The 13,877-nt window shown below is 36.0% G+C and overlaps 1 protein-coding gene across 1 annotated transcript in view; it reads left to right on the forward strand.

The window, feature by feature from the left end:
- The window catches only part of PCDH15 (protocadherin related 15), a 1,748,268-nt gene that overhangs the window by 1,701,493 nt on the left and 32,898 nt on the right, over positions 1-13,877 (forward strand). The window contains exon 30 of the mRNA XM_077125289.1: positions 1,328-1,416. Coding sequence (XP_076981404.1) covers positions 1,328-1,416 — 89 coding nt within the window. The remainder of the gene's footprint in view (positions 1-1,327; positions 1,417-13,877) is intronic.

Genomic DNA, 13,877 nt, shown 5'->3' on the forward strand with positions numbered 1-13,877 from the left:
AGGAATAATTGCCCTACTTTCTCTCCTCCTTCTAATATTCCATGATGCCCTGACTGCTTCCTCCATTCATAAGCTCTGTCATCCACAACCCAATCAGGTTAAACATCTGGGAACCACTTCAGCACCAATCGCTGGACAGCTCCTCTGCCCTAAGCGCTTCAGAATCTAATGGACAGGGCAGTTAGGAGTTGATGCAGGCTTCAGGGGTAAGAGAATGAATAAAACCTCAGGATGCTACTTGCCCCAACAGGATTTTTTTGCCAGAATTATTTTTCCTTTCCTTGAGACAAAGTTGTAGGGGGAAAAAGGAAAAAGAAAAAAAGGAAAAGAAGGAAGAAAAAAGAGAGAACGAGGTAGATAAGAAAGAAAAAACAGCTTCATAAATCTAACATACAGATTTCTAGAGATATTCAAAATGTATTTTCACCAAGAAAAACTTAAAAACAATTAAAATATTTCTATACAGCCTCTCTTTTTCTTCACTCAGGAGCATAAGTGAAGACAAAATCACTCAAAACCTGCAAATTTAATGCTTTTTTATACTAAAGTTAGATGTTGTTTATAATGACACAATTAACATTCATCTACATGTTTAAAGAAAATTTGGACATTTGATTATAGAGACCTAATAAGAGTAAAGGGCGCTGGCTGGAACTGCTCGTGTTAAGTATTTGCTCATGTACAGTAATTAAACAGAGCCTGGCTTAATAGAGTCTGCACACATAGTTTATTAAGTCCCCAAGTTGGTCTTAAATATTTTTAATTGGTTTCAAATATTTTACATAATATTTTGGGTTTCTGCTTCTCTTGAAAAATTGAAAGATCTAACAAAAAATAGCTCTGTTAGCCCACATGGCATTATTCACTACAGCTGCGTAGAAGCTACCCTTCCCCAGATGAGGCTTATGCTCTTTAATTTGGTGCAGTTCCTGCCACAATGAATATATGATCTCTTTAACCTTATGAAATCTAAATGCATTTATCTTTATCCTCATGTTGTTAATTAATAACCAAATTTGCAAAAAATAGAACACCTTTAGTGTTTTAGTAAATAAACGAGGAAACAAATGCAAAAATCAACAATAGTTGAAATCGCTTAGAGTTCTGTAACTTCTAGGGAGATAACAAATAATCTATCATTCTCAAACTACCACAGCTAGTTTCCAAAATCTACTAGAGATAGTGTAATTAGTTTAAAAGATCATTTGTTCCTGAATTAAAAATGAAAAACCACTGTGTCTGTGCATACTGCAGAAGAAATAATAATTTTATTTTTTATTTAAATGTTAGTGAGCAAAAGCTAAGTGAATTATTTTCTATTTTTCAGGTATCTGTGGTCAATCAACTGGATATGCAAGTCATTGTTTCTAATGTGCCCCCAACTCTGGTGGAAAAAAAGATAGAAGATCTTACAGAGTAATGGATTTTTGTTTACTTATAGATTTATTTTCATAAGATATTCATACCTAAATGCCTGTTAGCGGCTTTAATGTCATCTATTCAGTGTCTTTCTGATTACACTATCCAAAAGAGATCACACCCTCTTCACCCTCCAATCCTTTACTCTGATTTGCTTTTCTTTGAAACACTATTTGATATTTCATTATATGTTAATTTTCCTCTAGAACATAAGCTCCATGAATGTAAGGAACTTATTTTGTTCACTGCTGTAACCTCAGTTGCATAGTAGGTAGTCAGTGCTTAACATGGACTGAAAATTTTAGACAAAAAATCATAATGCCTGTTCTAGTTTGCTAGCTGCCAGCATGCAACACACCAGAGATGGATTGGCTTTTAATAAAAGGGGATTTATTTTGTTGGTTCTTCAGAGGAAAGGCAGCTAACTTTCCACTGAGGTTCTTTCTTACGTGGAAGGCACAAGATGGTCTCTGCTGGTCTTCTCTCCAGGCCCCTGGGTTCCAACAACTTTACCTGGGGTGACTTCTTTCTGCATCTCCAAAGACCTGGGCTGATCTGCTAGTGCAGAGATGAGGAATGCCGAGCTGCTTGGCTGTGCTACATTGCATTCTCTCATTTAAGCACCAGCCAATTAAGTCAAAAGTCACTCATTGCAGCAGACACACCTCTTAGCTGACTGCAGATGTAATTAGCAACAGATGAGGTTCACGTACCATTGGCTTGTGTCCGCAGCAGTAGAACTAGGTATGCTCACCTGGCCAAGTTGACAACTGAATCTAACTAACAAAATGCCCTTTTCTTCATAAAAGCTGAAAAAGAAATAGCTGAATTCTTTCTTTAAGAACTTTTTAGATTGAATGCTTTTTTGGTCGATATGGTGATAGAAATGAGAAAAATCAGGCCCTTTACAGATCTTGAGAGAAGTGTATCACTGTGGAAGGAGCGTTGACTTCATTTAATGTTGGACTTGGTGCATGACATTGGGCAAATCATTTGATCTTTCACAGCCTCAGTTCCACAATTTGTTGACGAGAACTAATAAAACTTATATCATATGATAGTGGTGAGAGTGAAATGATGTAAGGCATCTAGGACAATGTGTGGAAATTATTCACATTAAACGATGGGCAAAAAAAAAATATATATATATATATATATATAAACGTGGCTGAAGGCTCGAAGACAGTACAGTTATGCAGACATGCCAGGGTTTGGGCATATTCTATTAATATAGCATAGTTCAGTAATAGAGCTCAGATTATGGATTCAGGCAGATGGATATTACCATGTGACCTCCAGGCAATACTTTTAATGTTTAGGTCCACAATTCCTCACCTGGGAAATTGGACTAAGGATGCCTATTTTGTGGCTATTTCTGATAGAATTAAAATTATATTTCCTAGTGCAGTAAGCATCATAGGCAAATGTCTGATTCCTCTTTTTTTTTTTTTAAGTCTGGTTCCTTTTTGTAATTTTTTTTTTTATTAGAGGACTTGTAGGTTTGAAGAAAAATCATGCAGAAACTATAGAGCTCCCCTGTACCCCACCACTACCAACACACACACACAGTTTCCCCATTATTAACATTTGGCATTACTATGGTACTTTTGATGCAATTCATGAAAATATATCATTATAATTAAACTGTTAACTGTAGTCAACAGTTTACATTAGAGTTCACTGTGCTCTACATTTCTGTGGTTTTTTATTTTTGTAATTCTGTTAACATATGTGCAAATGATATTTTCTCACTTAAATCTGTGATCATTTCAAGTTTTCATGAGCAGAAATATTTCTGACCCCAATTTAAATGCTCCTTTAGTAGATGGAAGTGTTAGTGATAGGAACTGTTGGACCTTATTCTGCACTATGAAGTGCCAAACATTTACTTTACTATTGTACAAGGGTGAGTAGTGAAAATTCATGTGTCTGAGGTAGATAACAGAGTGCCAATCTGTCAATTAAAAATGAGAATTTATTGTACCAGTGACCATACTAGCTAGCCTATTCATTCCCTGTGGACATTCTTAGAGAACAAGTCACATCATCATCAAAGTTATTTTCTGTATTTCCCATGAGACATCCCTATACTTTGATTATTTATGATTGGCACTTTTTTTTTTCCTTTAGGCAGATGCATATATGAGGCCACATCATAATGCAAAGGTTCCTTGGTAAAATATGCAATCATTACAAACTGGAAGGAAAAATCAATAACCTGATATATCCATTTCACAGTGGGGAAGGCTTTGCAAAGGGTACCAGTTTCCTTTACTGCTAAGAGCACAGTGGCTGGAAAATAGAAGTCATATAGTAAATGTTGCTGTTATAATGATAATAATGATTACCTACCACTCCCTTGAAAAGAGTTTTAATGACTACTAAAATTTTAATAATTTTTATTAGTTTATGTTTATAGAATTAACCAGCTCTCCTTTGTAATGAAACATATCCCTTTTTAATTATACCAATATATTCCACAAATTTCAATGAGTACCTGTGTCCCTTACAGGTGATATTACATATCTGTGCTCTGAAGCAGTTTAAATCTTGAAACTTATCTCTTTGTGAGCCTTGTGTTCCTCTTACTTACACATTCTTAGGTTTAATGTTTAGTGGTGAAGATAAGGGTAGGGACATCTTACTATAACCAATAAGTAAGTAGCAATAGTGTCTAAAGAAGCTAAGAAACGTATGCATTTCATGTTTTCTTCCTTTGTTCCTCCACTTTACCATGAAGCTCAAATAAATAAAAGAAGTTTGGGGATCTAAAACTTAAATCCTCAAGGACTTGCAGAAATGACGTTTTCAAAAATGTATAAATTAAGGAATTTGGGTGGGGGTGGGAGCTTGGAACTTCATATTCCCAAGAAAAACATTTTCTTAAGGTAAATTCATTCCTGTGGGCATAAACACATTTTAAGTAGGACTTTTTGATGAGACTACTTCCCCTCAATCAGTTTAAGTCTTAATCCTATTACTGGAGTGCTGATAAGCAAGATGAAATTCAGATAGAGAGAGAAAAGGTACAGGAAGTAAGAAACTGGACATTGAGGGAACCCAGAAGAGAAGGAAAAGATCAGGGATGCCACCATGTGCCTTGCCATGTGGCAGGGAACCGAGGATCACCTTGATGGCGCCTTATTGTTGACTTTCTTTTGGCTTCAAAACCATTAGCAAAGAAATTCCCATTGCCTAATCCAACCCATTTCATGGCATTTGCTTGAGCAGCCTAGAAAATTAAAACATTATGTTATAATATGAATTAGAATTGATAATTCAGGTCTCAGAGTTGCTCAAATACTTCAAACTATTAGTGTGAAAATTAATTGATAGTTGGATTTTATTGAAGTAGTATTGATTTGTGAGTGAAAGAGTCTCATCTCCATGAAGTTTTTATATAGCCTCAGAATGTGTCTGTGTAATTAATTTAGAGTCCTTGGAATTAAAGTTTTAAAATTTGTTTTCAAAATCTAGCCAAGATATACATTTCCATGATGAGATTTAGGAAATCTCTTGGAAGAGAAACTATGAAACAGTAAACAATAAATGCTAGTACTTATATTTCTTAAATCAGTGGTATAATAGACCCACATGAACTGGATATGTTATGCATATCAGATATAGCTGCTATTCTGTGAAACTAGTGAAAGAAATCTGTTAAAAAATGTAAAACCAATTGGAACATGTGAAGTAGCTTATTGTACCTGAGAGTTTCTTTAGTTAAGTAGTCTTTTAGTTTCTGTATTCTAAAATTAAACTGCTTTAAGTATTGTCAATTGCACGCTAATTTTCTTTAAGTATACTTATCACAAAGATGTAGCCAAAGTCGAAAAGGTTGTCAATGGAGAATGACTATGAATGATCTAGTTTTTCTCCGATAATGGACCACAGCCATTTCAATAGTACAATTTTTGAAAACAGTAATTTTTTGTATTACGCATGTAATAGCTATAAAATAAATTGAAAATCAATCATAAAAATAAAACACAAACTGTAATTATCATAATGAAATCCTGATTTTCAATATTCTTGGTATAACTCACTCTTCTTTAAGAAGCAGATACATGTAATTTCAGCTTTATCCAAAGCCTTTATTACTCAGTTGTTTTGATATGGAGAGAATTTATTTGCAAGTTATGAAGCAGGTTAGAATAGGAAAGAGGGAGGGAGAAGTGACCCTAACACCTATAAAAAAATGTTCCTTTTGGCACACACACACCCCTAGTCCTCACTCAGGTTGGTGCCCGAATAGAACCAGTAAAAGGTGCTAATCCCTAATTAGCATAACCAAGTAGGGAAAGGGCCCCTTCAAGTCCTTATAATGCAGGAGTTCCCACCTCAGATGGCTTCCCGTCCTTTGGAGAATGCCCACACTCACCCCCCAGGGGACGTGTGCTTCGCTGTGCATTAAAGTTTTGAGCTGCACACACCGACTGATCCTCCAGTTCTTCCCTGTGGCTGGTCTGGAACCTTCATGGCACCAGCCCTGGTTGAGGTTTCAGCCTCTCTGGGAATTCCAGGGCTGTCCAGCATCATAAGTACTCAGTTGTTTTGTTTTGTGTTTTTTTTCTTTATTTCGGTAGAGGAGAAACAATCTCTGTTCGCAAGAAGAATGGCTTGTTTTTAACTCACTAGGTTATAAGAAGTTATAGTGACTACAAACATGTAGTTCTTTACAGAACTGAAGCTAACCCAACACGCAATTAGATTTTTAGTAAATAATCTTTTATAATGATCCTCATATTCATATGCTGTAGTATCTTAAGTGCTTACTTCCTGGGCATGTAGAAGCTTGTCTAGGTATAAATCCAGTTAGTTTTAGTATTATATTATATAATTTTCAATTATTCCCAAAGCTTCAGTATTGAGCTAACGAAACTATAGTTACAAAGCAGGGTAATCCCTGACTTTCACTTCTGTTAGTTCTACTTTTCAGGGTAAAATGCTACATTTTATATGAATTATTTGTTATTATTTCAAGAGATGTCATCTTGGCATGACATGAATAAATCGCTTATACTAATGGTTAAACATTTGTCAAAACAGCTCAAATTCACAACAGTTAGTGTTTGGTCTCTGATAGTCTTTCACACATATTAAGATAAATTGCTCTATTTTAATTTTATATCACCTGGATTTTCCCTATTCCTGTATATTTTCTTATAAGCAATGTTAACCAAAAGCAAATGATTTATCAACTACATTTTTAATTTTTCTTAAAATATTTTTATATATTGATCCAGTAATGAGAGCCATATATGCTGATGTGTTTTCATCTTATTAATTTGTCCCTTATTCTAATGACCATACTAGTCATTATTCATTAACTAACAAATTCCCAAATGCTTCTATTTTAAAAATGATTCTGTCTTTTCTTGGGAGATATAAAAAGTACAGAGAGATAATAAACCAACTTTCTCAGTTAAATTTGCCACATGATGGAAGCGATAATAGAAAAATTTAAATACATCAACACCCTTCCCTCATACTTTCTCAAGTACCTCCATAAAAAAAGTAAACAACTGGGTGTGACTGCTACATTTATAGAGTACATTTTGTCAGGATAAATATTTTCTCCTTTTTAACTGTTTCACTTTTTTTTATTCAAACTCTTAGAGAGAGTGAAAACAAAGCCCAAACAAAACAAAACAAAAATTCATTTTATTCCATTAATGACATTTTCATTTGGATTTTATTTTTTTAGAAAAAGTTTGAAACTATCAACTATTGCTGCTATGGTCAAGAAAAGATAAGCAGAATCTTCCTAAACTAAAAATATACTTTATAGAAGACTAACTAAACCTCCATTTTTAAAAAATTTTGAGGTTTAACAAAGACAGAAACATTACATGACCATAGTATGCTCTGTGATAATGATTGAAGTATTGGAAAGTAAAGAAGTGTTGAGGCAAGTGTTCCAGTTAAGAAAATAGCATGATTAAGGGATAAATTGAGATAGAGCAAAAAAGAGAAAAATCAATTTCATTCATTAAATGATTATAATGAAGGTGCCAATATAATGGCTTTAATATTTTTATTTTAGCTTATGATTTGTGCAACATATTGCAGAAATATTCAAATAAATTTTTATTCACAACACATGGAGAAAAAAACATTAATAAAGGTATATTCTAAACAATGATTTCATAGGAAATGGTTCTTCATATTCCAAAGTGAAATCTATCAATACAAGTTGTAAGAACATGTATTTTTCAGCATCCTATTACACTTTTCTTTTCATAAAAAACCAAACAAAACTTGGAAACACAATTGGGATAAGAGGAAAGAGAAGCAGAAAGTGGTACAGTGGATTAATTTAAATAGGATTATAATCTCTGTTTTACTCTACCCAAATGTCACGCCATTCAGTTCAATTTATGCTTCAGAGTTTTTGCTTACCAAATTCAAAATAACTTAACCAAGGGCAATGTAAAAATAAAGACATTATTATACATTGTTCCATTAAAGTATCAGAAATATCCAGGTTTTCTTTTTACTCTTTCTCTTTGTGCTCTATCGTCCCTACCCACCCTTCCCTCCCTGCCTCCCTCCTTCTCTCTCTCTCTCTCTCTCACGCTCTCTCTCGCTCTCTCTATCTCTTTGCCTCTCTCTTGCTCCTCACCCCTTATCTTACTTTGCTAAGGCTGCTCTAGTAAGTACCAAGACTGATTGGCTTAAACAACAGGAATTTATTGTCTCAGTTTTAGAGACTGCAAGTCCAAAATCAAGGTTTCAGTGGGATCATGCTTTTCTGAAGCCTGTAGGTAGTATTCTGGTAGGAACTTGCCAGCAATCCAAACCTGTTTCTCTACCTCTGACACATCGCCATTGCTAACTCTTGCTCTCTCATCTGTCTCCTTCTGCCTCCTGCTACTCCTCACTGGCACATTTCCCTTCTTATAAGGGGAAATCCAGCCACTTTGCACTAATACATTCCCTCTTAAATGGTTCCAGTAAATCAATGAATGGGTGGAGACACATCTCCATGGAAACCATCTAACACCCACAATTGTGTGGGTCACATCTCCATGGAATGTGGAGCTTGGTCTCATTCAGCTTGGTCTCATCCTAATGGGATCTTTGATGATCCTGTTTACAAATGAGTTCACATCCACAGGACCAGGGGTTAGGACTTTGTGCCAGTTTGAATCTTTTGTGTATCCCAGAAAAGCCATGTCCTTTAATCCTCATTCAGTATTGCTGGGTGAATCTTTTTTTATTGTTTCCATGGAGATGTGACCCACACAATTGTGGGTGTTAGATGGTTTCCATGGAGATGTGTCTCCACCCATTCATTGGTTTACTGGAACCATTTAAGAGGGAACCATTTTGGAAAATGCTTCAGAGCAATGAGAGCCCACACAGCCAGAGACCTGTGGCAATGAAGAAGGAAAATGCCCCTGTGGGAGCTTTACCAAACAGGAAGCCTAGGGAGAAAGTTAGCAGATGTCGCCATGTTTGTTTGCCATATGACTTTCCAGTTGAGAGAGAAACCCTGAACATCATCAGTCTTCTCAAACCAAGGTATCTTTCCCTGAATGCCTTAGATTGAACATTTTCATAACCTTCCCTTAATATGGACATTTTCAAAGCGTTAGAACTGCAAACTTGCAACTCAATAAATTTTCCATCGCATTTTGGCAGCTTTCAAACGAAAACAGAGTTGAAGATGTCTCTGTGGGGGACATGATTCAATCCATAACATCTCCCAATCTTTTAAAAGAATTCAGTGATACTATAACATGTTATTTTATGTTTTATGATGAAAAAATTTTGCCAAATAGAACTCAATTATTTTTCTAACTCCATGGAACAAGGTACATATTCTTTGTCTCAGACAGCTATTCAGTTCAGACATCTGATTAACAAAAGCCAAATTCTTAGTTATATTTGTTTTTTAAAATTTTTTTCCTATTCACATCATGTCTCAGTCTGTACTACTACTTTTTAATGTGAGAAATAAATTTAAAAAAATAAATTCCTGTTGTATCAGCAAAATAACAAATGTTGTTTTAGATTATTTCATCTGGGTCTAAGGTATATTAAAGGATACATTTAATTATTTTTTAGTGATCCACCTTATTCCAAAGAGAATTTGATGCAGTTTACAAGATTCATACTATAAAGCAAATAGAATACATCTAAAACAAGTCCAAAAAAGGCAAATGAAAGAGAATTATATGAAAGAGTCAGATTTAAAGAATATTATAGATGCTACACAACTCTGTTGAGTTGCTGCTTGTTAGAGTCAAAGAGAAAAAATCAAACAAAGAAACAGAAAGAACAGAATCAGTTACAAAATTCACAAAACCAAACCCTCTCTGGAGGAAAAACAGAACTATTTCTGATTCTAATGCCAGATTGGGGGGAAAATTATTTTATCCTGTGGGACGGTATAGAGAAGCTACGCATAATAAAGAGAGCGTAATAAAGAGAGTCCCTCTGGGTAGGGACTTCTGGGTTCTTATTAAAGAAGGAAGGAAGTTGGGAGCATCAGGGAGCCCCAGGTGACATATCCCTTCCGCCATCTGTCCCGGCCCGCGGGACGATCAACCGAGGCTCCAACTCCTGTGAGGGAAGAATGGCATGGGACAAAGAGACGCGAAGAACGGCAGCAAGACAAATATTCTGATCAAGCTGCAAAAGTTTATTGAGGAGGCTGGGTATATATACTCTAGAAGGAGAGGGGGTGGCTAGTAGGGACGGTGGTGATCTGGGATTGGTGGCTGCTGTTGCTAGGGCAGAGGGCAGATGTACGGTTAGTACTTTTGGCGGGAACTTTAGGTGCAAACTACTATTACTTCCGTGAAGAAGGCTGATTATAGTTTAGGCTGTTCTTTGTTTCAGCCCTGGTGGCCATGTTGCATGTTTCCGGCATCACTGAGGGTGGATTTTATACATGCTACCTTAATTGTCCCCAACAACAATCTGCAATGCCTATTGACTGATTAAGCCAGGCTTTTGAAAAAATATTGACAAGTACCTGTAGTGGAGCTCTCCATGTTGCCAGTTAAATATAAGCCATTTACTTCAGAAGGCTAACTAGGGTTCTGATCATGAAATCTGAATAGCTTCTGTAACCACCATAACAAAGAGCTGGCATGTTTGGAGAGTTTTGTATTTGTTGGGCTTTGTGCCCTTAATGGGTGGTACCTAATTAACCCCTCACAGAGACAGATACTCTTTGAGGTAGTTATTACTACTTTTCCCATTGTGCTGATGAGTTCCCTGAAACTTGAAGGGTTGAGTGGTTTTCACAAAGGCACAGCCGGCAAGTGGTGGAGGTTTGATGGGAATCTCAATCTATCTGCCAGCAGCTGACCCTTTCCTAACCACTCCCTCTGTTAACTTTGCTTCTCAGGGGGCAAAATGAATTCAAAATCCAGTCCACCTTTTCTCAGGAGTGAGCTGGGTAGGCAGGACCAGAAATTCTCCCCAAACGGTAATTTTAAATTGCTTCATTCGTACAGATGAATAGGTGATCGAGAAGATGGCTGCTGTAATAATGTCAGTGCGCAAAAAATTAAAGTTAAATCAACCATAAATAAATACCTGCCTCAGTAAAACTCCTACACTTTAATATTTTATAATGCAATTTTCTGGAAAAGAAAATAAAGATGTACATATAGGAAACTGAATAAGGTGGTCCTGTAAATTAAAATATAGAGTCATCTACCCAAAAAAATTTTGTTTGTGAATACGTTAGTTAGCTGAGCCAGTTGTTTACTAAAAATGCCCACAGTTTGTGATTTCAAAAATGCCATCAGCATATGAAAAACTGTTTCATTTAAATATGGCTTTCATGTTTATTCTAAGAAACCTATTTAGATAAACTATTTCTGTATTGGACAGTAACTAGCACAATGTAGCACACTAATTTATGTTCCAAAAAATATTTACACGTGAATTGTATTTGAAAAATTATTTCATTTTTTAAAGGCAAAATAGTTATATCAATATTATGGGTATGCTATAGAACTTTTGAACTGAGGTAGAACAATAAACCTAAATTAAATTTGAATTTTTATTTAACAAATGTCATTCATTTGCAGTTCCTTCACTTTTAGAAGATCAATCAAAGCTAATACCCTGTTTTGAGAAGGTTTGCTATAATCAAATACTATTTTATTGTATATTTGACTGCATGAATTGTATTTTAACTGTATCTAATTGCCCCAAGAAATCAAATTCAGGACAAATTTAAATGACTATTCTGGGTTTTCCAGAATACAATTTTTCTGTCACACTCTATCACTAGCGATCACTGTAACTTTAAACAGAAAGCAAAATACGTGATTAATAGGGATACAGAGAGTCTAGTAAGAAAGATTTTACTGGGAAGTAGGATAGTGAAACTAATGTTGCTACCATGAAAAAATTAGAAAAATGATTAGTGCTTTTATACTGCTGTACCTTAAAATGAAATATGCATACAGGTTCTAATGTACTAGAAATTGACTGAGGCTAACTTCAGCAAAAGGGAATCTATCAGAAGATAACAGGAGCTGAGAATATCAACGAGAGGATCATTAAAAACAGGCTGGCAAACGGTCAAGAGCAAGGACAGCTGCAGAGGTCTAGGAAGCAGGAGCAGTGGGAGGGCCTATACAAAATTTTAATCTAGTTAAGATTTTGCACCTGGAGTGGATGAATTCCAACCATTTAGCTCCTTTTGTTTTTTGAGTCAAAACCAAATTCCAAAGAGTGAGCAGCTTGGTTTGGGTCACATGCAGCCTTTTTTTTGGCATGTGGCTAGAGCACAACAAGACCTACAAGATTTGACAGTGGAATACAGGATTGATTCCTTAAATCAACATCAGGGTGGTATTAGGATGAGAGCAGAGATGCTGGCCAGCTGAGAAGCCACAGATCTCATTTTAGAAATGGGATGTCTTCTTTTCATGAATCTAATGAAGACTATTATTTTACAGTTTGCTTGATCAGCTTTTAATTATGATTGGGCAGCGCTGACCAGAATTCACCATATTACAGAAAAGCAACAAGTGCAATCAAAGATATTGAGGCCTCTTGGCTGTTCTACAGTGGCAATAGGAAAGCAAAGAAAGGGAATATTCTTTTGTCTATCATTTTCTAGAGACCTTTTGCATATCACCTACTTTGGCTGTTAATAACACACAGCCATTTAAGAAGAATAAATAGGAGCGTGAGAAACATTTTCCCTCAGCTGTTTAACTATACTGAGTGTCAAAAAGAAATATGGTTGAAAGTTTTATCACAAGAGAGGGGAAAGTGATTATTGCCTTAAGAGGAGGGCAATAATCACTTTGCAATAGGGAGAATGCTCAGACCTTGAGATCTGTATGTTTTTCAAAGATGAGGCTGAAAGGGCTTTTGTTTTATAGGGAGGAGTAAACAAGGCTAAAAAGAATGGATGTGAGGAAGTGGGATGAAAAGGAGAGATAAGATCAGACTGCAGATCAGAGAATGTTTTATGTGAGGTGGGTCTAATCTCAGGAGATGCCATTGAGAAGGGGTTCCATGCTGGCTCAGGCTATGGGTGAGTCAAAGTTCTGCTACCTGGGAAAGGAGTGAAACTAAACCAAAGTTTGACTAATAGGAACTTGTTCTGATTGATCAGTGAGTACCAAACTGTTCAGCTAATCTCTTATGAGGCCAGGAATGGGAACTTGGAGGGTCTGTATCTGGCTTTATCATATGTCAATAAAGAGAGGGTATATCTGGAGTCTTACCTGAGTCAGTGGAAAAGTATGCTTCCTTGCACTGGAACACAAAAGATTGAATGATTTTTTTTTAACCATCTCTGTTTTCCTGGAGCACAGGTCTCAGATAAATTTCAACTTTATCAAGTTTAAAATGTCATATTGTCTTAGACCATAATGTCAACTTGTTTTAAATATGTGCATCCTGTTTTATCTCCAGGTGGCATTACTGTATTAGATGTCTCAAAATAGTATGTGTTTTGAGCCAGGTATTTAAACAACTCCACAATTATAAAATTGTAAAATCATCCTCTATCTTGACACAAATTTCTTTTTATTTTTGTATATTTTAGTTTGCTAAAGCTGCTGGAATGCAATATTCAGAAATGGAATCTTTTTTAAAAAGGGAATTTAACAAGTTACAAGTTTACATTGCTAAGGCCATAGAAATGTCCAAACTAAGGCATTCAGAGAAAGAAACCTCAAGTACAAAGAAAGGCCCACGTCTGTCAATGGGAAGGCATATGGCTGGTGTCTGCTGGTTCGTATTCCCATTTCCTTTGGTTCCAGCTTCTGATGCCAGTGGTTTCCTCTCTAGTATCTGTAGGTCTACACTTAGCTCCTCTGGGACACAGTTCTGGGTTCCAGCTTGCTTAGTATCTGATGGGAAGGTACATAGCCATGGTTGCTGGGCTCTGCCTGTGTCTAGGCATCTACTCTCTCTGTCAGAACTTCAAGCATCTCCAAAATCCATGTCTCTGACAGCTCTGAAAC

The sequence above is a fragment of the Tamandua tetradactyla genome, chromosome 13 (assembly GCF_023851605.1).
Source record: "Tamandua tetradactyla isolate mTamTet1 chromosome 13, mTamTet1.pri, whole genome shotgun sequence".
In the NCBI taxonomy this organism is placed as follows: domain Eukaryota; kingdom Metazoa; phylum Chordata; class Mammalia; order Pilosa; family Myrmecophagidae; genus Tamandua; species Tamandua tetradactyla.